The 27525-nt window shown below is 40.7% G+C and overlaps 1 protein-coding gene and 1 pseudogene across 2 annotated transcripts in view; one reads left to right on the forward strand and one right to left on the reverse strand.

Annotated features, from left to right (window-relative positions):
* The window catches only part of KCNH1 (potassium voltage-gated channel subfamily H member 1), a 451621-nt gene extending 434301 nt beyond the window's left edge, over positions 1–17320 (reverse strand). For both annotated transcript variants that reach the window (XM_023198319.3, XM_023198318.3), the window contains exon 1: positions 17039–17320. In XM_023198319.3, the coding sequence (XP_023054087.1) occupies positions 17039–17117 (79 nt within the window). In that variant the 5' untranslated portion in view covers positions 17118–17320. The remainder of the gene's footprint in view (positions 1–17038) is intronic.
* Positions 17321–22540: 5220 nt separating this feature from the next.
* The window catches only part of LOC111531085, a 36354-nt pseudogene continuing 31369 nt past the window's right edge, over positions 22541–27525 (forward strand).

The following is a 27525-nucleotide window of genomic DNA, read 5'->3' on the forward strand; positions in this document are numbered from 1 at the left end:
TTCTTAGCCTAGGAGTAGGTCAGTAACTCATGGTCTAGAAGCCAGGGTATAAGCTTGAGAAGGGAGACAAATGGCACCACTATCTTCTCTAATCCAATATAATAGTAATAGAGCTGATTCTGTATTTTGACCCTTATTTGGCTCCTTCAGACAGTCTTCAATTGAGTAAAAATCTGAAGGGAATGAGAGTAAAATGGGCTCCAACACATTAATAAGCATCAAACCTCCAAGATTCCAAGGGTATTAAGAGGTCACCCATGTTCCTGACTCCTAGAACTGCTGAATCACACTGGTGAGACCCTTTATGAATACCTCCAGAGGAAGAGGAAATACGGCCACTTTTACAACACTGCTGATGCTGTGTAAGTCCTTTTCACTGTCCTTTTTTATGTGTGTGGAAAAGACCAGACCCTTACACATCTCAGGTCCCCTACTCTATATTAGGTAGTACAGTCAAAGCCTCATTATAACCAGTTAAGATTATATTGGTAGCCCCCAATAAGCCCTGCCTCCTTGCATTCATGCCTTGTGTAGTTCTCTCCCACTTGCATCTGGGCGGGCCTATGATTTGCTTCAACCAACAGAATGCAGTAGAGTTGGTGCTGTGCCCACTGCAGGCGTAAGCCTTAAGATCTGGTGACTTCTGCTGCTGTGCTCTTGGGAGACCTGAGCTTCCATGAAGAAGTTTGGCCATGCTACAGGAGAGGCCATAAGGAGACTGTGCAACCAGAGCCAACCTAGAGAGAAAGATGTCCTGAGATTACATGGAGAAGAACTGAGGAATCTAGTCAACAATGAAAACCAACAGAAGAATGAGGGGTAAAAGACACTCTAGTAATCTACTCTTCCCCTTCTCCAGCAATCCCTAGGCTTCCCAGAGCACCATTTGTGAGAAGAAAGGGGATGACAACAAGTTGAATTCTAGTCACAGTGTTGTCCCTAATGAGCTGTAGGTAAGTCACTTCAGCTCTATGGATCTGGTGGGGGACAGGGTCAACTAAATCTCCATGCTTCTGGCAGCAATAAAATACGACTCTCTAAGTAATCAGATGCATAACAAAGAACAAATCAGATGATGCCCTGCAACCTGCAATCCATGCATCCATTTGGAGTAATCAAACCAGTCATCACCATGAAATATCACTTCTCTAAATGCTGGACTCTGTGCAGCCTGGATCACTTCAAAAACAGCAGAAACACCCTCTAAACTTAATACCCTCATTCCAGGTGAACCATGTTGTATCAGGCTTTTGCTCAGTGGAATTTTTGGATTTGGGATATGATGCGATGTGCAGTATTAATATTAAAATGTACCATGTTGTCAAATGATTCAACAGTAGAAATAAATCACATATTGGTGGGTCCATTTATATATAGGGAAAATGCCTAAATGTGTCTTCGAAAACAAATATGCTATTGAGGCACACACATACACACACACACGTATATGTACATATGTATCTTTTACAAGCAGAATGTGTAACTTCCAATCAGCCAATAGCCCATTCTGAAGCATCAAACCTGCCTCCAAATTTGTATTTTCTGAACTTATCAAGTCCTTCCTACATTGTTCAGTAAAATGTGTAGGTTCAACCTGGCTGCCCTTGACATGATTTATTCATTGGCTCTCATCTGAAAGTTCCCCTGCGTCCCAGGTCTTTGATGCAAATTAGCCAGATTCTACTGCCAACTTCTGATGCCTTTTTACCCCCTAAGGGTCTATAGCTGCAAGAGTGTGTGCAATTAAGTGTAAAGTTTCCTAAATTCAACCTTCCTCAGCCCACACAGTTTTCCTCTGGTTCATAGCATAAAACAAACATTCTCTAAAAATTTAAAAGACTCCCCTCCTCCCCTTACTGAGTAAAGTTTCTCCAACCGATGAGGCATGAGCCAAACTACACTGCAGTAGTCAGAAGTGTCAAAATCATTCCAAGCCTGCCATTTGCCCATAAAGCATAACACAGACATATTCTCAAGAGAAATTATTAAAAATTGCTTTTCATCAAAATTACCACAAATAACAAAGGAAAAACTAACTAAAGCAACAACTTAGAAAAGTAACTCAGTTTGGCAATTACGCAGATAAAAGCTACATTCAGCAAGCAGTGCACACAAGTGTACTGTTCCCTGCCAACACTGGTTATTTGGAGGGCTACAGTAAATATTTCACAATACACTTCTAATAACTTGAGATATTTTAGTCAGAAAAGCACATGTCTTCCTGACATTTTAGAATTAGAATTATAGATTTCTAAGGATATCAGTACTCTTACAAAAAGGAAGTTTGAGGCTGGGTGCGGTGGCTCATGCCCAGCACTTTGGGAGGCCAAGGCAGGCGGATTACGAGGTCAGAAGATTGAGACCATGGTGAAACCCCACCTCTATTAAAAATACAAAAAATTAGGCGGGCGTGGTGGCGGGTGCCTGTAGTTCCAGCTACTCAGGAGGCTGAGGCAGGAGAATGGCGTGAACCCAGGAGGTGGAGCTTATAGTGAGCCGAGATCATGCCACTGCACTCCAGCCTGGGCGACAGAGCAAGACTCCATCTCAAAAAAAAAAAAAAAAGCAGGTTTGAGTAAAAATATACTTTCCTTCTTTTAGAATAAACAATTGAAAGATAATGATTGAGATAAATGAGAATAAGTGCTATGTATTTTTACTATATAAAGACCAGAAAACAATAGTTTGATTTACCTGAACCTAAATAAAATCCATACCAGAAATTACTTCAAAAAAAAAAAAAAAAGACAGATCAAGGTTATTTAGGAGAATGGAGAGGATGGAATGAGAAACAAGAAATTAAATCAGTATGATATACCCAAATAAAACATCTAAAATCTTAACATCAGCAAAAGTCATCTTGTGGCTCTATTGTGATTTTCAACAATAAAGTCTCATGAAAATGACTCTTCTAAATTGTCAAAAGCCTAATCTTTGCACAAAACAAACTGAACTGTCAAGAGATTCAATAGCTACTTGCTTTCTCTGATTTTAATATCCTACAGAAATACATTTTTTATTAAGTCAGTAAATTACAATGGAGAGAGAGAGTTCAATTTCAAAAGCAAACTCAAATACTTCATTTATTGGGTAGTTACCCCTAAGTACATGATATCAAAAGCATGACCTCCATCTTCATTCAGCATCAAATTAATTTTAAAACAATAAAAACAGATGAACCAGTTTCACAAGAAGTATGGAAGAGAATGAAAATGTGTTGAAATATAGAGACTTTTATTACTGAATGATATTTTATTTAAGAAATAAGAGATCAGTGATATCTTGAATTATTGCTAAGAAATATTTGTGTAATCAATTGTTTAAAAGTGTTTCAATAGATTAATCAATTTAATGATTGATTCTATATATATACATATATATATATATTGAGACAGAGTTTTGCTCTTGTCACCCAGGATAGAGTGTGATAGCACAATCTTGGCTCACTGCAACCTCTGTCTCCTCGGTTCAAGCAATTCTCCTGCCTCAGCCTCCTGACTAGCTGGAATTACAGGTGTGTGCCACCATGCCCAACTAACTTTTATATTTTTAGTAGAGATGGGATTTCACCATGTTGGCCAGGCTGGTCTCGAACTCCTGACCTCAGCTGATCCACCTGCCTCAGCCTCCCAAAATGCTGGGATTACAGGTGTGAGCCACCATGCCTGGCCTAATTCAATAGATTTTATTCTCATTTTTACAGTCTTAATAATTTCTTAATGCACATCTGTATATATTATAGACAATTTGAGCAAAAAGTCTTAGACCATAATCGAATACCACAAAAAAATTCACTCTCAGAACTCAAAAAAAGTGACGACTCAAAGTAAGCAACATAAAAATATTAATGAATGCTAGAAAAAGGGTTTTTTTTTTTTTTTTGGTAAGTTGGCTTTACATTTGTCTCCTGTGTTATTTTAAGGAAGTCAAGTTGTCTCTGTTTGCAGATGACATGATTTATATTTAGAAAACACCATCACTAGGCCGGGCGTGGTGGCTCAAGCCTGTAATCCCAGCACTTTGGGAGGCTGAGACAGGCGGATCACAAGGTCAAGAAATCGAGACCATCCTGGCTAATACGGTGAAACCCCGTCTCTACTAAAGAATACAAAACACTAGCCGGGCGACGAGGCGGGCGCCTGTAGTCCCAGCTACTTGGGAGGCGGAGGCAGGAGAATGGGGTAAACCCGGGAGGCGGAGCTTGCAGTGAGCTGAGATCTGGCCACCACACTCCAGCCTGGGCGACAACCTCAGCCCAAAAATTTCTTGAACTGATTAACAACTTAAGCAAAGTCTCAGGATACAAAATCAATGTGCAAAAATCACAAGCATTCCTTTACACCAACAATAGGCAAGCAGAAAGCCAAATCATGAATGAACTCCCATTCACAATCACTGCAAAGAGAATAAAATACCTAGGAATAGAGCTAACAAGGGATGTGAAGGACCTCTTTAAGGAGAACTACAAACCACTGCTCAGGGAAATAAGAGAGGACACAAACAAATGGAAAAATATTCCATCCTCATGGATAGCAAGAATCAATATCATGAAAATGGCCATACTGCCCAAAGTAATTTATAGATTCAATGCTATTCCCATCAAAATACCATTGACATTATTCACAGAATTAGAAAACACTATTTTAAATTTCATATAGAATCAAAGAAGACCCCATATAGCCAAGACAATGCTAAGCAAAAAGAACAAAACTGGCAGCATCACACTACCTGACTTCAAACTACACTATAAGGCTATAATAACCAAAATAGCATGGTACTGGTACCAAAACAGACATACAGACCAATAGAGCAGAACAGAGACCTCAGAAATAAAACCACACATCTACAACCATCTGCTCTTTGACAAACCTGGCAAAAACAAGCAATGAGGAAAGGATCTCCTATTCAGTAAATGGTGCTAGGAAAACTGGCTAGCCATATGCAGAAAACTGAAACCAGACCCCTTCCTTACACCTTATACAAAAATTAACTCAAGATGGATTAAAGACTTAAATGTAAAACCTAAAACCATAAAAACCCTAGAAGAAAACCTAAGTAATACCATTCAGCACATGGGCATGGGCAAAGACTTCATGACAAAAATGCCAAAAGCAATTGCAACAAAAGCCAAAATTGACAAATGGGATCTAATTAAACTAAAGAGCTTCTGCACAGCAAAAGAAACTATCATCAGAGTGAACAGACAGCCTACAGAATGGGAGAAAATTTTTGCAATCTACTCATCTGACAAAGGTCTAATATCCAGAATTTACAAGGAAATTAAACATATTTACAAGGGAAAAACAAACAACCGCATCAAAAAGTGGACAAAATATATGAACAGACACTTCTCAAAATAAGACATTTATGCAGCCAACAAACATATGAAAAAAGCTCAACATCACCGATCATCAGAGAAATGCAAATCAAAACCACAATGAGATACCATCTCCTATCAGTCAGAATGATGGTTATTAAATAGGAAACAATAGATGCTGGCCAGGCTATGGAGAAACAGGAACGCTTTTACACCGTTGGTGGAAATGTAAACTAGTTTGACCATTGTGGAAGACAGTGTGGCGATTCCTCAAGGATCTAGAACCAGAAATACTATTTGACCCAGCAATCCCATTACTAGGTATATACCCAAATAAATATAAATCATTCTACTATGAAGACACATGTACATGTATATTTATTGCAGCACTATTTACAATAGCAAAGACATGGAACCAACCAAAATGCCCATCAATGATAGACTGGATAAAGAAAATGTGGTATATATACACCATGGAATACTATCCAGCCATAAAAAGGAATGAGATCATGTCCTTTACAGGGACATGAATGAAGCTGGAAGCCATCATCCTCAGCAAACTAACCTGGGGACAGAAAACCAAACACTGCATGTTCTCACTCATAAGTGGGAGTTGAACAATGAGAATACATGGACACAGAGAGGGGAACAATATATGCCAGGTCCTGTTGGGGGTGGAAGTAGAGGGGAGGGAGCTTAGAGAACGGGTCGATAGATGCAGCAAACCACCATGGCACATGTGTACATATGTAACAAACCTGCACGTTCCGCATATGTATCTCGTTTTTTTTTTTTTAGAAGAAATAAAGAAAAAAAAAGAAACATTAAAAAAAAAAAAAGACTTGGACAGGTTATAGCACCAGAGTGAATGGGAGGAAACTCAAAGCAGCTCTCTGTTTAATACAACAAATATTTGAGTAACTACTCTGTCCCAGGCATGGCAGGAGCGTAGGGGACACGCTTGTCCATTTTTAAGCAATGCCCAGTTTCCCTATCTGGCTTTATCTGCCCCACTCTACGTATCACAAAATTCCATGTCCTACCCCCTCCACCCAGGCCCCAGTCACAGAAAACTAGGCCTGGAGAGGACCGCTGGCCAAACAACCAATAGTCAGGGCTGTACCAATGAGATTCTCTCCCCAGAACAAAACTCAGACAACTAAAGCTGAGAGATCTGTAGAGCTGAGCATGTATCTTTGACCACATGCATGCTGATGAGTAAAATGAAAAGTGGTCTTGAGAGAGAAACAGGGAGCTCAGATACACAGGGGAGCATATATGAGGCCATTTGAAGGCAGAACTGGACAGACAGAAAGACAGGCAGATGGGCAGAGATGGATAGATGGAGGCAGAGACAGCAGAGACAGACAGCAAAGAGACATGGACAGTGGCAGAGACAGCAAAAACAGAGACAGTGATGAAGACAGATGGTAGCCGGTGACAGAAGGTGACACAGATTAAAGGTAGACAGTGACAGAGACAGGCAGGAAGACAGACAGAGGGTGAAAGGAGAGGAGACAGCGAGGGAATGAAGGGACATAGGGCATGGGGCAGAGGCCAGGCCCACAGAGTACAAAAGCATGAGCCAAGAGCAGGAGACCAATAACAGCAAGACCGAGAGAGTGAGCCGCGGGAGTGAAAGACCAGGAGAGGAGAGGACATGAGAGACTGAGGGGAGAGAATAAGACCAAAGGCCAGTGAGAGACACAAAAAGAGAAGAAGAAAACCAGGAAAATGGAGATACGGTGTTACTAGAGACACGTGAGAGGTACGGATTGGGAAGCTGGAGGGGAGGAGACATTTTAAATGAAGAAAAGATGGAGGAAAGCGGCCACTCAATGAAGTCAGGCTGGAGCACAGTCCTGGAGTGCTCCAGCCAGGTGGGAAAGCATAAAGGAGAATTTCATCTGACATGAGAGTGACTAGAATTTAGGAACTCTTTTTTCTTTAAAAAGTATCAGCTATCATTTCAAAATGGCAAATGCAGTATACACACTTATTTCCTCCTTCTTGAATGATGAAAAAAGATGGAAATGGGACGTGAAAGTATTCTATCAAGCTTGTAGGTGACCAACTCACTGAACTGAAAAGCAAGAGCAGGCACATACTGCCTTCTTCAGGCAGAACACAGGTGTTTTTTTGTGTTGAAAGTAGTACCTAAGTGCACATCCCCTCACCAAATTCACCGCCATGACTGAATGGTCTGCATAAAATGTTAAGAAACCACTTTTGGTTCATTCCTGTAATCCCAGCACTTTGGGAGGCCAAGGCGGGCGGATCACAAGGTCAAAAGATCAAGACCATCCTGGCCAACACAATGAAACCCCATCTCTACTAAAATACGAAAAATTAGCTGGGCATGGTGGTGAGCACCTGTAGTCCCAGCTGCTCAGGAGGGTAAGCCAGGGGAATTGCTTGAACTCGGGAGGCGGAGGTTTCAGTGAGCCGAGATTATGCCACTGCACTCTAGCCTGGTGACAAAGCAAGACTGACTCTGTCTTAAAAAAAAAAAAACAGACAGAAAGAAACCACTTTATCCAAAGAACAAGTAATTGGCTTTCTCAGCCAGGGTCTTGGCAGCAAAATATGACATACTCAATGGGTAATTTGAGGAATGTTTAATAAAGGAACTATTTACAAAGGTGTGGGAGAGGTATAGGCAGTAGTGTGTTAGCAAGCTGACTCTGGGAAGAAGAGTCCCAATTTATAACATTGGCCAATTTCTAAGGTGTAAATACCTTACACCTTCGTATAAGCAGTTTTCAAGCTTCCAAAGCGAAGTCCCTGAACCAAGAATAAGGAAGAGATGCACATAATCACATCTTAAGAGGTAGAACCAGCCAGTTGCAGCCTGCTCCAGCACTCCACTGAGGAAAACTCCAAGACATTAGTAACAGTTGGAAGCTTTAAGTCTCCAACCCTACCCAAACCCAAAGAGAGCAAGCTAGAGACGGTAAGCTTTAATCAGGGGAAAACAGCTAGGCTAAGATGACCTCGTGGGAGAGAACAAGGAGAATAAGGACTACAACCTCTCTCTTGCTTCCCATTTCATGTGATGTACCCCACAAGCTGAAGGCAGCCAAAAGCCAAAAAGCAAGGAAGGCTACAGGTGTACTCTATACAGGTCAGCCTCCCAACATCCAACAAGACACAGGCTGGTAAAGAAGAGTGTGGTTCTAGGGAGGCAAACAGAAACTATTCAGTACCTTGGCCCACACAGAGGCTTAAAGCATAGCCTTAATGATGACAGCATAGAAGTCTAATATATTCAGTCCTGATAATGCTGAGAGGGAAAGAAAGCAAATAAAATAAAAACTTAAATATCGATTTAATGGAAATAAATATAGTCTTATCACTCAAATTAACTCCATTTTCTTTGCATGGCCCTGAAGTTCTAGTCTAAGACGTATTTTCCAACTTCACTCTTAATACAAATCAAAGTTAAGCCATAGATAAATATCAGTAAAATTTACCAATACAGTATCATCTTTCAAATGCTGACTCCAGCACTCTAAGAATGCCAGTGGAGGGTGTCTAAATCATTGCTTTAAGGGAAAAAAAAGGAGACAGAAGGCCATTTCTCTTCCTTACAGAAGCACCTGTTGTGATTGCAGAACCTTTAAAAGGCTATGGGAAATGATGGCTTTTAGTCACTCTCAATTAATAATTACATTAATAATTATAGCATTGACTCAGTTAATTTCAGAACATCAGTTTTATGCAACATAGGACTGATCAAAAGAGTTGTCATTTTAATTTACATAATGAACAATCAGCATGAGTAAGCAAATTGACTATTGGCGTAACTCTGTAATACCTAATCAGGAGAATTTTAAGTGGTTTTGTCATTAACAGGAGTGTTTCACTGTTAGAGCAGAAACCGTGAGAATCAAGGGAGATGGTGAAGTTGGCCAGACTGTGATCTGTTCAGCAAGACCACACCTGCAGCAGGGCGCAGTGGCTGACACCTGTAATCCCAGCACTTTGGGAGGCTGAGGCAGGTGGGTCGCTTGAGCCCAGGAGTTCGAGAACCCCCCGGACAACATGGCAAAACCCCATCTCTACAAAAAATATAAAAATTAGCTGGGTGTGGGACCGGGCACAGTGGCTCACACCTGTAATCCCAGCACTTTGGGAGGCCGAGGTGGGTGGATCACGAGGTCATGAGATCAAGACCATCCTGGCTAACACGGTGAAATCCCATCTCTACTAAAAATACAAAAAATTAGACGGGCATGGTGGCAGGCTCCTGTAGTCCCAGCTACTCGGGAGGCTGAGGCAGGAGAATGGCGTGAACCTGGGAGGTGGAGCTTGCAGTGAGCCGAGATTGCACCACTGCATTCCAGCCTGGGCAACAGAGAGAGACTTTGTCTCAAAAAAAAAAAAAAAAAAAAAAAAAAAGCTGGGTGTGGTGGCACATGCCTGTAGTCCCAGCTACTCGGGAGGCTGAGGTGGGAGGATGGGAGGATTGCTTGAGCCTGTGAGGCAGAGGCTGTAGTAAGCTGACATTGCACCACTCCAATCCAGCCTGGGTGACAGAGTGAGATTCTATAATATCTCAAAAAAAAAAAAAAAAAAAAAAAGACTGCACTTGCCTGGAGAACAGCCAGAGCATCAAATAAATTCCAGCATCTAGGATGTACTAAAAACTCACACCAATGGATGAGCAACCCAAGACAGCATGCCAAAGAAGACAGAGCAGTGGGATATCCCAGAGGAATAAGGTTTGTTTAAAAAAATCTCAACCGCATCAGAACAAAATGTCACACATTCTGCAATCTTCTTTTAATTCACTTACGGGATCTGGTCATCCCACACCCAACCTCACAAAAAAATAAATAGCTATAAAATCTAAGAATAATTTTGGGTGAGGTGTTTATAAGGGAAAAATATGTAGTAAGTGTTGAATCATTATAACATCCCTTAAATCTTTGGAGAGGTTTACAAAGCATGTTGGCCTTCATCATAGATTCCTCTGTTAGACCCAGCATCACAAAAGCTATAGTCATTTTGGTATTCCTACTTGTTAGCACAGTATTGGGCACATAGGAAGTCCACCGTGCTTATAAAACTGAACCATAAGCTAGCCTTTGCTTTTTGTTTTAATTTTCCATTGAGTTTTGATTCCTCCACTAAATCTGTGCCTTTCCTTCTGTCATTTTGTTTTCATTTCAGTGAAACAAATATAAATCATTCACTTCCTAGTTCCTTCTCCCTTCCAGCTCTAATTCTTGCATAATCTCTGTCCCCAGGGTTTAGTGCTTCTCAAATTAAGAAAATGAATCTAAACACACACACACCAAAAAAAAAAAAAAAAAAAAAAACCTACCACACTTGCATGTACCCTTTGCACATAATTCTAACTGTACGAGTCTTTCACACGTCATCGTCATTTACAATCATGTGTGAGGGAGCTCCTCCGAGAGAATAGTTCAACCCACAGTGGATACTGATGCCTCCCAAAGGGCAAGAACAAGTTTTGTTTTCATTTCATTTTGGTCATGTGCTCCTATTAACATAACTCTCAATGACCCTGTTTTATTAGTTACTAGATTGTTTCGGCAAAGCCACTATTAAAGACAAAAGAAGAAAATACCAAATGCTGGCAAGGATGTGCAGTGATGGAAACGCTTATACACTGCTGGTGGGGGTGTATATTAATATAAACCCTTTGGAAAACTGTTTGACAGCATCTATCGCAGTTAAACATGTGCATCCTAGATATATACTCAACAGAAATGTGGGCCCACAGGTCCCGAAAGACATACTAAGAATGTTTGTAGCAGTATTAATAGCACAAAAGTGGAAACAATCCATCAATGGCAGAATGGATACAATGTGTAGTACAGTCATACTATAAAGAACTATGCAGCAGTGAAAACACATCAACAGGCCAGGTGCAGTGGCTCATGCCTGTAATCCCAGCACTTTGGATCCAAAGTGGGTGGATCACAAGGTCAGGAGTTCAATACCAGCCTGACCAACATGATGAAACCTTGTATCTACTAAAAATACAAAAATTAGCCAGGCGTGGTGGCGTGCACCTGTAATCCCAGCTACTCAGGAGGCTGAGGCAGGAGAATTGCTTGAACCTGGGAGGCTGAGGTTGCAGTGAGCCAAGATCCCGCCACTGCTTGGGTGACAAAGTGAGACTCCGTCTAACAAAAAAAAAGAAAGAAAGAAAGAAAGAAAGAAAGAAAGAAAAGAAAAGAAAAGGAAGCAGTACATGCAACAACATGGAGGAATTGCCACCCGACAAAAGAATACATGCTAGATGATCCCATGTATATAAAACTCCAAAATAAATAAAAATTTGTTTATTAACTATAGTGTTTTTTTTTTTAGGAATGCAAAACAAACTGGTAAAATTATGAGGGAAAGCAAGAAAGTGATTACCATAAAATCAGGAGACGCCACCCGTTGGGAGAAGAGTGAGGGTCTTAGGATCAGGAAGGCTTTGGGGGCTTCTAGAGGGCTGGCAAGACCCTATTTCTTGACACAGGTGGCGATGACATACAGTATCACTTTATGGAAATATGTTAAGCTGTACAAAATTGTTTTGTGTGCTTTTCTATTGGCGGTACTGAACAACTAAAAAGAAAAAGATTAAAAGGGGAGAAGAATACAATACAAAACTTATCAAAATTTTTTAAAGGTTTGCAGCTGGAAAAAACAGTGGGCTGTCAGTTTTGTTCCACGGAGCAGACTGCAAATAAGTAGTAGCCATAAGAAGACAGATTTTGGTAAGACCAAATGACAGCAACAAAGGGAGGAGGAAGAGGCAGAAAGAAGAGAAGAGAAAAACAAGGAGTGGAGGCAAAAAGAAACACAATTATACTTGTTTACAAACAGAATATTCCTCATGAGAAAGTGAGGGTCCCATCACTGAAGCTAGTCAAACACAGGCTGGAGGACCATAGGGAGGGATGTTCTGGAGAGGATGCAAACGGTGGAAAATGAATTGTATGGCATGTCCCCCCAGAACTAAGATTCTGTGATTCTATTTCTCTTTCTCAACAGTTATAGGTGTGGCCACTTAGAGAAACAGAAAAAATAAAAACCAAGAAAATCATGGTCTAAATATCCTAAATGTATAAAGCAGATATTCTAGTAGATTTTAAAATGTTTGTTTACAAGCCATTAACTAATCAAAAATAAAGGGAAGGGAAGAATTGAAGAGCTTCAAGGTAATGCTCAAGGAACCACTACCAAATCAGGTCCAACCATAAATGAAGAGCTGGCATTGGAAACAATGAAGACAAGGATTCAGTTGACCCACAGTGTTCCTCAAATGCATCTATTCTTTTAAGATAGATTATTAAAATAAATGGGTTGCGGGTTGCCTAAAAGTCATGGAATTTGGAAGCTTTATTTCCTTAACATTAAATCACAAGGCTTCAGCCTCTCAATCCCCATCTAACATCAGCCAATAGATTTAACATTTTGACACTTTCAGAGAAAGATAGCTGAGCCTTGGCTGAAGACTGTCTTAGAATATTTTGCAAGAAAAAACAAGCTCTGCTGAGCTGGTGATAATCCAGATTATCATCCATTCCCCCTTTTAGAGGCACAATGGATTTTAACCAGTTTTCTGTTTTATAAATATTACCATGGCTCAAAACATCTATGAGGAGACACAACATTACTTGTGGCTCTCATTCTGTTTGCTAACTAATTATATCAACAACCTGAACCAACTTAACACTATACAAAAACACAGCTGATTTAGCAATCTGTAAATTATACATGTACATAAATCTGTACTAAAATGTGCTGTGTTTCACTCCCGCTAATGTGCATGGATTCTTACTGGCACCTACAATTGTTTGATATAGGTTCCCGAACACTAAAACATATGTTCTGCCCAGAATGGGACCATTTAGAGTAATATTTTTGTAGTTTCCTGGCACTAAGGTCTGCCAGCCTTTCTAAGACAGATCTCCTATTTGCTTCAGCGAACATTCTGACAAGTGCCTGCAGATTTAAGCAACTATCAAAAAATATTCTGTAACAACACTTTCCATCCATGAACATAAAGAGAAACGGGCTGGTTTTGCCTATGTGGCAACAAAGCCAGTGGGATTTAAAATGATCACTGACATGACCATAAGCAAAATCAAATAAAATATGGAGTATTAATTATTTCTGCTGCCTACTTATGGCAATGAAAAAACCAGATAATTATCAAATCTTTCCTTCAAATGGGATTCAAAGTGTACCAAAGGAAGTTAAAGTAGATTTTAGTACCAGCAAGACCAGTAAACACCTTAGAAATGTTTTTTAAATACAGTGACAGGCCTAAACAGTTGCAGCCAGTCAACACTGTAAAATAGGGGCAAGAACCCTGGACCAAGATTCACTAGAATGTAATTTGCTAATCACAAGGAGGGTTTCTTGTTTACCACTGTATCCTCAGTGTTCCATAAATACATTCAATAAATCTTTGTTGAATGAATAAACCAGTAACAACTACTGGCTAGTCCCTGATCTGTCTCTAATTGCCTTTTCCTAACTCTGCCTCTTACTAACTGTAGGTAAATCACTTAACCTGAGGATTCTTAGGATTCTTAGGTGAGTTTTAGTTTAAGGATTTTAGTTCCTTAAATTCTAAAATGGAGACACTGCACCTCCTCTACTAGCTTATGGGGATCAAAGGTGATATTCTATGAAAAGTGACTTGGTACTTTATAATGGGGCACACAGATGTTAAGTGCCCATTATCCCCGCCTTTGCCTTCAGCTAAACCACTGACAAAGGTGAACAGACTGTATTTCCTTGAAATATAATTAGCCTCTCCTTTGCCCTATTATTCTGTTGAGATGTAGTAGTGTGGCTGTTAGCCAAGATGGATGTTGTTCTTGTTGTTATAGCATTTTATTTAATCTCCACTCGGAAATTATGCTTCTTGAGAGAATATAATGATAACACAAGGAAAGTGTTTTTGCATGGTGTACCATAAAGAATATGACATTGGATTCAAATGGTTTGGGACCTCATCAGTTCTGCCCTTAAATATTTGAGGAAAGTCTCTTGCATCAGTTTCCTTATATATACAATGATGGGGAAGGAGAGGCAGACTAGATAATAATTAAGGTCTGTCTCTTCCTACAGTTCTATGATATTCCAGACATCAGATATTCAAATAACCCAAAACGAAGTCAGTACTACTGTTCATTATCATATAAGAAGTTTTTAAAGGATGATAAAAAATAGTTCCACAGACTAAATCATAAAAGCTGGAGAAATAGTAATGCTGAAAGCAGGATATATGATAGATGTCCTCTAAGGAATACCAGCCTCGGGCATTGTTTGCTCTGCCACTTTGAATAAGCCACTTACTATTCCTAGGACTCAGTTTTCTGATCTGTAAAAGAGGAACATTAATACTGCACAGGACCACTAGGAGAAAACACCTAATAAAATGATCATAAAACATTGCTTTTCCAAGGTAAAATGCTATTTTAATACCATAACGTCCAAAAAAAGGGCTCATGGATTTTAGAACGAGACAATCAATATCTTTAAATAGACTTTTTCCACCACAGTAAAATAATATAATGCATGCAGATATTGTGATATTTCTAGGAGTTCGCATTTTTCTTCCATTTGTGTTCAGGAAATATTATAAAAAGGATCACCTTTTAAACATTAAGCGCCGTATTTCAAGATGAGAATCATTTCTTCTGAAATAATAATTTTTAAAATTCATCGAACTCTCCCAAGATGCTTCATTTTTGTTGATGCTCTTCGTTTGGTTGGTTCATTGAAATCAACCTGCTGAAACTGATGTTGAAATGACAACGCCCATCCTAAAAATATTCCCAGTGACTTATTCTGGTCACATTCTATGCTTACAGAGGGAAAGTGGTTCTAATAAGATCAACTAAACTAGACAGTATTCTGCCTTCACAGCTCCAAGATTCTTAAGGTTCTCTTACAAACCCAAGGCATCTTGTGACTTTTACATGTAAGTTTCTCTTCCTGCTCCCTCCACTCAAAAATATACACAGTATACATTGGGGTTTCCCCTCTAACTGACAGGGTACTGCCTCTTTACTGAAAAATAGAATTGTCATTGATATTTATGAGGAAGTTGGTGTCACTGACAATGGGATAACCAAATTTACAATATTGTCTCCATACCCCTTAATAGTCCAATAAAAATAGCAATAATAGCACAGTAACTCTTAGTTATTTTATTTAAAAATCCATGAACACCTCCAGCTTTTTTATGGCAAAACAGTTCATTGTGGCTGTTCACATAGTAATTATCATCCCCTTGCATCCCCAGGTAATGACTGTGACCTTGACCTAAAAGCCACCTTAGTTTGAATAAGGAAGACCTTGAAAGGAAAGGTGACTGACCAGAAACACTCTTAGGAGGCACACAATGAAGAAATGATCATTTCTAAGAAAGTACTTAAATAATACATGACTATTTGCTATGCTAGTGGATGTGTTTTATTATAAGATAAACTTAAATCACTGTTTAATTAAAGAGTATTTATTAGTAGCATAAGTCACTTTTCATGCCCTTCCCGTGAATCCCTAAATCCAAACAGAATCTCATCTGAAATCGTGATATTTACACATTATTAAAACCCATTTCCTAAGTTAGCTCCTCATGTCCCCCTGGTAGAAGAATGTCATCTGTTTCTGGAAGGGGTGGGGTGGGGGTCTAGGAGTCTACAAAGAGCATCTTATGCTTGGCTGTCTTTCAATGTAGCCGTTTGACGAGCTCGTGCGCTGCGTCTTCCAACTGCCAGGACTCCTATTTGCTCTGCAAGTGCTTAGCTGAGGTCTCTCCGCTGTGTCCAAAAGCGTTTGGAATTCTTCTTTACCATCCCTGCTCCTAGGACTCTCGCCTCTCAAGGTTTCATGCTACCGTCGATCTTAATGCCACAAGGGAACAGATGAGTGCTGATGATCAGTTTATTGGGTAATGGATCTATTTATAGGTTTCGTGAGATTGGGAATTTATAAGTGAGCAACACTTAAGGGTGGCATAAAACAGTTGTGGGTTTGGAAGACAGGAAATATAACAGGTTTGTACCTGTGACCATTTAGTCCGCTCTGCACCTGTGCCCTCCACTTCCCACCTGACGCCAGGAAAACCATCTGCCCCTCACTTCGAAGGTGAGCCTTAACTTCACCTGGAAAGGGGTGGGGGAGTGAAGGGGTGGAATCAGGCCTCCGACAGCACTTCCCCACACCTCGGACTTTTCAGTTGCAGGGATGGAAGGTGGAGGCAGCCGCATCCTCCCATTCTGAGGCAACGGGGACCGGGAGTTGCCCGTCTCTACTGCTGGCTCTCCCTGAGGAGAGGCGGCGCCTCCGGGAGCCCCAGAGCCTTCGCGGAAGGGTGGGCAGTGCCGACGGGGCACGCGCTGCCGCTCCGGCTGCGGCCAGCTTTCCATCACTTTTCCCAGGACTTTGCTCAGCAGCTGTCACGCACCCTTGGAGATGAGAACGAGAGGGCGCGAGAAAGGCCCAAAAGGCGTCCCCAGAAGAGCTCTCCTGTTAGGATGGGGACCCATCAGACCCCGCCCCGCCCTGCCCACCTTTCTCTGCCTCGGGGAGGCTGCCCTGGGTGCCCGCGCCGCGGCTCCTTAGCAGAGCTCGCGGGTTCTGCTACATCTGCTGGCTCCGAGCGGCGAGAGGTTCTGCAATAAAAGCACGGAAAAAACGCCCGGGTAATCGAAATCCGAATGCACCTCTTACCATTGGACCGCCGGACAATATTCTCCAGAAACGTGTTCTGCGGGGCCACCAGTCCCCTCCTGCCCCCAGCCATGGTCATCCTCCCAGCAGCTCAGGGTCCGGGGAGCGTCCTGGCGCGGCTTCTTATGACAGCAGGAAACTGGACTCGGGGCCCGCACGCAGTCCCGGCTCGAAGCGCCCCATGCGCCCCGCGGGGACCCGCAGGCAGGGCTGGCGGCTCCCTCCGGCTGCTACCCTCGCGCCCTATTCGCGCCTCCCTCCCTGCGGCCCGCCTCGCAGTGCACTCGCGCCGGCCTCGGCTCGCTGCAGCCGCCTCCGGGTGGGCGGAGGGAGCAGCGGCGCCTGGGCCGGCGGCGCCCCCTACCGGGCTCGCGCCCCCCGCCGGCCTGCGGGAGACCAAGCTTTGGGGTTCCCGCAGAGGCCGGGAAGCGGCGGGCGGCCGTGGACCAAGGCTGGGACGGCAGCGCCACCCTCTGGGTACAGACGGGAAATGTGTTCAGGATGTGCCTTGGGTTGGGTGGAGAGGAGGGCATTGTGAGCAGCTTTCAGGGCGGATTCACCCCTAACAAGTCTTGGGGGAGCGTGCTGATGTAACTCTCTTCCTTTGCTCTGTTTCAGGCCGGGGACCCCGGGACGTCTAAGGCTCTGGGAACACCTTCTTGCCTTCCTGTAAGGTTTGTCAGCCTGACTAGTGAAAGTTGCCCCACCTTGATTCTAGGCCAAGTGTTGGAGGAGTAATTAATGAAGTTGTATTGCAATAGTGCAGATTTACAGAGTGACTGGCAGATTCAGCTTCAGAAGAGTTGTCTTGGGTTGTTTTTACCGTAGACACAAATGCAGGCTCCTGATGTTTGGTATGATCAATATCAAACTGCCTGACAAACATCAAAAACGGTGGACTTGTCTCTAAGGACGAATGCTCGGGGGGGGGGGGGGGGGCAGTATTAATCAAGCAACCATGGCTTTGGCTTGAAGGGTAGTCTGTAGTGCAAAGGATACTGTTAGTTTTTACAGCTGACCCCTAGTATACGGAAGAACCACGTACATCCAAGGTTTCTGGACAGGGGCTAAGACAATAGTCGTTTGTTCACTTATTTGGGGGGATTTCGAACCAAACATACTCTGTACCTGCCTTTTTACTATATATCCCCCGTAGGTGTGGTGGGAGACTAAGCCTATGTCCCGCAGAGGAAATGAATGGAGAGTTTACTAGTTTCAGACAGAGTCAAGAGTCAACACGAAAATGTAAGAGGGAAAAAAAAACTGACCCTGGAAATTAATTGTCTGGGTTAGCCATCCTGACATATCCTAATGTATTGCAAAGACATCCTGTCTCAGTTAATTAATCTCAAAAACAGAAGAACTAATTCTTGCCCAGAAATCTCTCAGAGTTGCTGTGAAGATCAAGCAAGATTATGTATGGGGACAGCACCCTAAATTGTAAAGTGCTTTGTCAAGGTCAGATGTCATTATTGGAGTGACTAAATAAATTGGGCCATTATGAATATCACCCTTTGTCTCGTCTTGTGAAGAGACAAAGTAAACAGATTGCTGTTAGCAGAGAGTTAAATAAGGCTGTTATAGGATTTGAAATGAAAGTAATGATACACTTTTCCCTTAAGATAGCCTTCTACCCATCGCCTGTCACCCCGTCTAGAACTGTGATTTCTTAAACCCTAGCTCCGTCTAGTGGTTCTTTGTTCTATTACAAATGAGATAACACAGTGGTTGAAGAGAACTTGACTCTCACATGCATTTGGTGCTGAGCTGAGCCAGTTTGGTGCCTATCCACTTCATTTAAATAGGTTCATTTAAATAAGATTTTTAAAGTTGTGTTATCGCACAAACATGCCAAAGGAAGATTTTTCATGTCAATATTAAAAACCCATCAAGAAACCTCATAATCCTGCTTGTGAAAGGAAGATAAAGAAAATAATGCGGAGGGGAAAACTATCATAGAGTTAATAAAATTTGTAAGGTTTTAATGAGCTCTCATGTTCTATGGCTTAGATACAAAAGGAAACAGATGATATTAGTTTGAGATGAGAGACGTTAAAGCTTTGGTGGGCTACCTGAGAAGAAAAAGAAATAAGGAGATGTCTTCCATTTTAAATGTACTACTGAAATGGATCTCAACATGGACTGTGCGTGCGTGTGTGTGTGCGTGCGTGCGTGTGTGTGTATTGGCACCTTTTTGAATACTACAATTTTTGGTGGCACACTTGAAGAAATTAAAAGACCTAAAACAAAGTAGTGCTACTACAAAGTGGTCCTTTTTTTAAAGTTTTAAACCTCCAGATTGTGTGCCATAACACGATCACATTATTTTATATCTTTTTGCTTAAATAAGACTGGATGCTTGTAAAAGCACTGTTACACTGTGTTATGGCACTTTAAGTACTTGCTTAGAAATGATCATTTCTTCATTGTGTGCTTCTTAAGAGTGTTTCTGGTCAGTCACCTTTCCTTTCAAGGTCTTCCTTATTCAAACTAACTAAGGTGGCTTTTAGGTCAAGATCACAGTCATTACCTGGGGATGCAAGAGGAAGATAATTACTACGTGAACAGCTACAAAAAAATGTTTTTGCCAAAAAAAAAAAAAAAAAAAAAAAAAAAGCTGTAGGTGTTCATGATTTTTAAATAAAATAAATATTTAAGAGTTAAATTGTTAAAAAGTCAGCAATCTTTCATCACAATGTGAGTGTCTCACAGTGTCTGTGGAGGTACATCCAGTTTTTTCCCCCATTCCCTTGGTTCACTCACAACACATCTGACTGTAGGAATAGAATCACATTCTGCCCTGTCCACAGCCACATCCTCAATATTCCAGTAAACACTCCCTCTTTCTTGGTGCTAGTTGACAGGATACTGTGCTTCTTACCTTTTACTTGCCACCTTCTGTTCCCTCCTTAACATTGAGTTCCAGCACCTGCTCAACTTAAAAGTTCTGTCTGAGATCTACCTCTGTAATATAGGAATCTCAGTTAGAGTAAACTTTAATCTTACAGATTTGTTGAAACTGGGTTACAGATTCATGAAGGATTCACAATATACCAATGTACCTTGGAAAACAGTCGAGAACGCTTATATTTTTGCATAACAGACAAAGCCACTCCTTCATTTAAAGGGACAACTTTAGATAACTGTGACCAGAGTTCCAATTCAACTGCATCTATCCATCTGCGTGGATAACATTTTATCCATGGGCTACATTATATATGGGCTACATTTTCTGCAGGGATACAGAGTTCAGATACAGAGTTTGAAATAAATTCTAAAATGTGAGTCTACTGCTTCTAGGCTTCTTTCCTCCTCAGGGGCTCTCCTCCTGTATCCCTCAGCATTTTGTTTACCCCTTAGCTATAAGATGTGTTTATGTCTGTATCATGTTGTAGATTATGTCTGTATCACGCTCCTTGAAACAAAGACACACTGTAACTATCTTTGTTCTCATAAATGCTATTAAGCTACACTGTAATTAGTGAGATCACAAATGTAATAGATAGTGATGGAGGCATAATGTTATAGGGAGAATATGGAGATGGTGGTCTGCAGATTGGCTGGGAAAAGAGTCCAGGAGATGACAGAAAAATCTCTCCCGCAACAACAACAACAAGTCTACCAAACAAAGAGGATGACAATGCCACACATCAGAAGGGGCAAATAGTATCATATAAAGACAGGAACTTCATTTTTCCTTCCATTAAGACCACAAGGTGTGGGTGACAGATTTTAGAAAGCCAGGAACCTCTCTAACATAGGACAGTTGCCTGTGAGTCCTAGGTCTGAGAGCTAGAAGGGGCAGACCACAGATGCATCATCATTAGCAACTTAAGTGGAGGAGACATTGAACATAGAGGCGACTTCACTACTCAGCCACCATGAGTGAAATATCTAAATATCTAAAAGTGGAGAGGAATTTGCAGCATGAGAAATTTCAGCTTCTATAGCCCAATGACTGACTGACTTCTTGTATGTAATTTCTATTAACAAAACTTCTATTTGAATCAACTTATAGGAAGAATGTTGGGCAGACTATATACATTGAAAAAAATGATTCCCTACTATAGATGTATCTCCCCAGTGTTGGGAAAAGGGACAGAATCTGCTTCAAAGGAAATACTAGTCCCTGAATCCGATTGACTAGGGGCAAAGAATGCACTGATGTGGGTCTACACTTACCCATGGCTAACCCAACAGGCAGTGTGAAGCGTTTGTAGAATTGAGTTATATCCTTCCAAGTGCCCTAAGCTATTTTTCTTTCTCATTTCCTCTAAACAAAAGAGAAAAGGATCTTTTATCACACCCTTCCCTCAGTGAGAAATAATTAAAAGTCATTTACAACAGTCTCATTTTATTATAACAAACATTTGCATGGTGTCTAGTATGTAGCAGACACTGGGATAGGTTCTAAGGATTAAAAGATGGTTATGACTGGCCCTGCCCACAAGAAATTCAACAAACACTTAATGAATGTGTATGTTCTTCATGATTTCTTTCAACTGCTTTCCTGTCTCCAATGTACCCTCTAAATCTTCCTTTCTTTTTAAATAAACTATAGTTCAACTTGACCTCTTCACTTAAGATTTTTTTTTTTTTTTGAAACAGGGTCTCAAAAAAGCCAGAACTTCAGGTGAGAATTTGTCTAGTTCCTCATTGCCATATTTAAACCACTACTCTTCTCCATTCATGTAAAATTTCTCCTACTTTGAAGTTCATGACCAATGACAATATCACTGTATTTCCCTTCAATTCTTAAAACAAACTTGGGGAAAACTGTATTCAGTTATGAAAAGGCTGAGTTGCCTGCAGGACATTTCAGAGAAATATCAAGTAGGAAGTTGGATATTCACATCTAGAACCCAAGAGAAACATCTGGGTGGTGCTCAAAATTGGCAATCACCAGTTTATAGCTTTCAAAGGAGACTGAGAAGGAGCAGTTTAGAAGTGGAGGGAACTGAGAGAAGTGGTTTTATAGAAGCCCAGAGAGGAAAACTCTTTAAATGAAAAGAAAGAAGAAAAGCGTCATTTGTTGTACACTGTAGAGATAAACACTGGAAAATGTGCATTAGCTCTAATGATTAGTTGGCCATTTGATACATTAGCAGAAACATTTTCAATGGAATAGTAGGGAGGGAGCCAAAGTTCAAGCGATTTAAAGATTAAATAGAAACATACAATTAAACCGGGTGCGGTGGTTCACGCCTGTAATCCCAATACTTTGGGAGGCCGAGGCAGGCAGATCAACTGAAATTAGGAGTTTGAGACCAGCCTGGCCAACGTGGTGAAACCGCATCTCTACTAAAAATACAAAAATTAGCTTGGCATGGTGGTGGGGGCCTGTAATCCCAGCTTCTTGGGAGGCTGAGGCAAGATAATAGCTTGAACCCGGGAGGCAGAGATTGCAGTGAGCCGAGATCACGCCATTGCACTCCAGCCTGGGCAACAAGAGCAAAACTCCGTCTCAAAACAAACAAACAAAAAAATATATATACAATTAAGATGGCAGATGGGGCTAAGGTGCAGTGGGTACCACCTTCCTCTCCTAAGCATACAGAAATGCCAGGTAAGGCTGGGCATGGTGGCTCATGCCTGTAATCCCAACGCTTCGGGAGGCCTAGGCGGGTGGATCAGTTGAAGTCAGGAGTTCGAGACCAGCCTGGCCAACGTGGTGAAACCCTGTCTCTACTAAAAATAAAAAGATTAGCCTGATGTGGTGGCACACACCTGTAATACCAGCTACTCAGGAGGCTGAATATTTTATTGAAAACTTTATCCATGTCTATTGAGATGATCACGTGGTTTTTGTTTTTAATTCAATTTATGTGGTAAATCACGTTTATTGATTTGTGTATGTTGAACCAACCTTGCATCCCAGGAATGAAGCTTACTTGATCATGGTGAATTAACACTTTGATATGCTATTGAATTCGATTTGCTAATATTTAATTGAGGATTTTTGTATCTATGTTCATCAGGGATGTTAGCCTGTAGTTTTCTTTATTTGTTGTGTCTTTTGCCAGGTTTTGGTATCACGGTGATGCTGGCTTCATAGAATGAGTTAGCAAGGAGTCCCTTCTCCTTGAATTTTTGGAATAGTTTCAGTGAAATTAGTACTAGCTCTTCTTTGTACATCTAGTAGAGTTTGACTGAATGGACCTGGTTCAGGGTTTTTATTGGTTGGTAAGTGTTTTTTTTTTTCACGCATTCAATTTCAGAACTCAATATTGGTCTGTTCAGTGTTTCAATTTCTTCCCGTTTCAATCATGGGAGATTGTGTGTTTCCAGGAATTTATTTATTTTCTCTAGATTTTCTACTTTGTGCACATACAGGTGTTCATAATAATTTCAAAGGATCTTTTCTGTTTCTGTGGGATTGGTTGTAATGTCAACTTGTCATTTATGATTGTGCTTATTTGGCTATCTTTTTTTTGTTATTCTCACTAGCAGTCTATTGATCTTGTTTATCCTTTCTAAGAACCAATTTTTGGTTTCAATGATTTTTTGTATGGATTTTTGGGTCTCAGTTTCATTCAGTTCTGCTTTGATCTTAGTTATTTCTGTTATTCTACTAACTTTAAGGTTAGTTTGTTCTTGTTTTTCTAGTTCCTCTAGGCATGATGCTATTAATAGATTATTAATTTGAAAGCTTTCTTTTTAAAGTGAGTATTTAGAACTAAACTTCATACTACTTTTGCTGCATCCCAAAGATTTGGCTATGTCGTGTCTCTATTTTCATTAATTTCAAAGATTTTTTAAAAATTTCTGCCTTAATTTCATTGTTTACCCAAAAGTCATTCAGGAACAAGTTCTTTAATTTCCATGTAATAGTATGGTTTTTGTTGTGTTTTGTTTGAGATGGAGTCTTGTTCTGTCGCCCAGTCTGGAGTGCAATGGCACAATGTCAGCTCACTGCAACCTCTGCTTCCGGGGTTCAAGCGATTCTCCCACTTCAGCCACCCAAGTAGCTGGGATTACAGGCCCACACCACCACATCTGACTAATTTTTGTACTTTTAGTAGATATGAGGTTTCAACATGTTGACCAGGCTGGTCTTGAACTCCTGACCCCAAGTGATCCACCCACCTCAGCCTCCTAAAGTGCTGGGATTACAGGCGTGAGTCATCGTGCCCGGCCAATAGTGTGGTTTTGAGAGATCTTTTTGGTACTGATTTCTATTTTTATTCCATTGTGGTTCAAGAGTATGGTTGGTATGCTTTGGTTTTTTTTGTTTTTTTTTTTGTTTGTTTGTTTTGTTTTGAGACTTGCTTTATGGCTGAGAAGGTGGTTGATCTTGGAGTATGTTCCATGCGCAGATAAGAATGTATATTCTGTGGCCGATGGATGGAGTATTTGTTAGATGTCTATTAGATCCAGTTGATCCAGTGTTGAATTTAAGTCCATAATTTCTTTGCTGACTTTCTGCCTCAGTGATCTGTCTAATATCGTCAGTGGGGTGTTGAATTTCCCTAATATTGTGTGGCTGTCTAAGTCTTTTTGTAAGTCTAGAAGTACTTGTTTTATGAATTTGAGTGCGCCAACATTGCGTATTTAGAATAGTCAAGTCTTGTTTAACTGAATACTTTATCATTATATAATCCCTTTCTTTGTCCATTTCAAACCTTTTGGTTAGTTTAAGGTATGTTTTATCTGTTGTAAGAATAGTAATTCCCACTCTTTTTTGTTTTTCATTTGTGTGGTAGATCTTTCTCCAACCCCTTACTTTGAGCTGACGAGTGTCATTAAGTGTGAGATGGGTCTCTTGCAGACAGTAAGTGAATGTCTGCAAGAAAAAAAATGTTTTTTCATCCAATTTGTCACTCTGTGCCTTTTAAGTGGGGCATTTAGACCATTTACATTCAAGGTTAATATTGACATGTTAGGTTTTGGTCCTAGTGTGAAGTTGTTAGCTGGTTGCTTTGTAGTCTCTATTGTGTGATTGCTTTATGTGGTCTGTGAGCTATGTACTTAAGTGTGGTTTTATGGTAGGAAGTATCATTCTTTCATTTCCATGTTTAGAACTGCCTTAAGGATCTCTTGCAAGGCTGGCCTAATGGTAATGAATTCTCTTTGTGCTTGTTTGTCTGGAAAAGATTTTATTTCTCCTTCACTTATGAAGCTTTGTTTGCCTGGATATAGAAATTCTTGGTTGAAGTTTCTTTTCTTTAAGAATGTTGAAAATAGCCCCCAGTCTCTCCTGGCTTTTAAGGTTCCTGCTGAGAAGTCTGCTGTTGACCTAACAAGGTTCCATTTGCACATAATCTGACCTTTTTCTCTAGCTGCCTTTAAGATTTTTTTTCCTTAACATTGACCTTGGACAGTTGGTGACTATATGCGTTGGTAACATTCATTTTGTATAGTGTCTCATAGGTGTTCTCTGGATGTCTTATATCTAGATGTCTATTCTTCTAGCAAGATTAAGGAAATTTTCTTGGATTATTTCCATGAGAATGGTCATAAAGAAAATACAATCAAACCAAAATATGCCATGAAAAGAAAAAAAAAGACGTACAAAATGAATATGATATATGGTAAATACATTGAAAGTGACAGAAATGCATTCAAATATATCAGTAATCACAGTTAATGTAAAGGGATTAAATTTGCTTTTTCAAAGAAACTTTTAGATAAGAAAAAAAACACCACCTTTTAGTGGTTTAAAAGAACCTCACGTAGAGCACAGTGATATAAGAATGTTTAAAATGTAAAGAAATGGGCCAGATGTATTGTCCCATGCTTGTAATCCAGAGTGTTGGGAGGCCGAAGCAGGAGGAACACTTGAATAGGAGTTCAAGAATAGCCTGGGCAACATAGTGAGACCCATCTCTACAAAACAAAATTTTTAATTAGCTAGGTGTGGTGGCTTATGCTGTTCAGCCTAGCTACTTGGGAAGCTGAAGCAGGAGGATCACTTGAGCCCAGGAATTTGAGACTCCAGTGCTATGATCATGCCACTCCACTCCAGCCTGGGCAACAGAAGGAGACCCTATCTCTAAAAAATATAATAAAAATCAGTTGAACATGATGCCAAATGCCTGTAAACCCAGCATTTTGGAAGGCTGAGGTGGAAGAAATGTTTGAGTCCAGGAGTTTGAAATTTGCCTAGGCCACAAAGCGATACCTTGTCTTCACACACACACACACACACAAAATTTAATAAAAAAAATTAGCTGGCATGGTGGCATGCACCTGAAGTCCCAGCTACTCAGGAGGCTGAGGCAGGAGGATCACTTGAGCCCAGGAGGTTGAGGTTTCAGTGAGCTATGATTGAGCTACTGCATTCCAACCTGGGTGACAGAGTGAGACCCTGTCTCTAAATATTTAATAGTAATAATTAAAAAAAAGAAAAAAAGGAAAAAGGCCAGGCATGGTGGCTCACACCTGTAAGCCCAGCACTTTGGGAGGTTGAGGCAGGCAGATCACCTGAGGTCAGGAGTTCAAGACCAGCCAGGCCAACATGGTGAAACCCTATCTCTATAAAAATACAAAAATTAGCTGCACGTGGTGGTGGGCACCTGTAATCCTAGCTACTCAGGAGGCTGAGCCTGGAAAATCACTTGAACCCCAGAAGGCAGAGGTTGCAGTAAGCCAAGATCACGCCATTGCACTCCAGCCTGGGTGACAAGAGCAAGACTCCACCTCCCCCCCAAAAAAAAGAACGAAAGAAAGAAAAGGATATAGCAGAACTTTAGATTCAGGCAATATTTCAAATTAGAAAACTTTAAAACCCTCCTACTACAAATATCAAAAAATTCTGGAGATATATATATACGTGTGTGTGTGTGTGTACACAACCTTCTGTGAAATCAAGTAAATTCCTCAGGCACAAAAAACAAAGACAGAACTGAAAACCAAAGCAATGAGTACAAGCACAGTGATCTAACACTGTGACTGCCCAAGCAATTAGGGGAGGAGACGGTGGAAACCCCGATTAAGGCCAGGTCAAGAAAAGTTTTATTGTCATGCTGAATTCAGGCTTTATTCTATGAATAATCTAGTGCAATAAAAAGTTTAGGCAAGTGCATGACACGATTTGTATTTTATAAAAATATCTCTGACAGCAATGGGATAAATGGGCATGTAGAGAAACAAAGAAGGAAAGTTGAGTAAGGAAGGCAAGGGCTATGCTATGTCAATGGCGAGGGAAATAGAGAGGACTGCATGGATGTAAGAGCTGTGTGTGAAGTAGAATCATCAAAACTTGGTGAATCTGTGGATATAAGAATTTGGGTTAGAACATCAAAAGTCATAACCAGTATTCTGCCTGGACAAGTAGGTATACAATGGAGCCACTCCTTCAAAGGGGAGCACAAAAAATTTCAAAAGGAGGATCCTTCTCCTCCTTTTGAGGGGTTTGAAAAACAACAACAAAACATCTCTGACCTTAAATACCTAAATTCTGGTTGAGTGAGACTGGCAAAAATAAATTCGTTTTTCATGTCTTAAAACATAGATACCTTTCACTCACCTTTAATCATTTCATTTTG

Source organism: Piliocolobus tephrosceles, chromosome 1, assembly GCF_002776525.5.
Source record: "Piliocolobus tephrosceles isolate RC106 chromosome 1, ASM277652v3, whole genome shotgun sequence".
NCBI lineage: Eukaryota > Metazoa > Chordata > Mammalia > Primates > Cercopithecidae > Piliocolobus > Piliocolobus tephrosceles.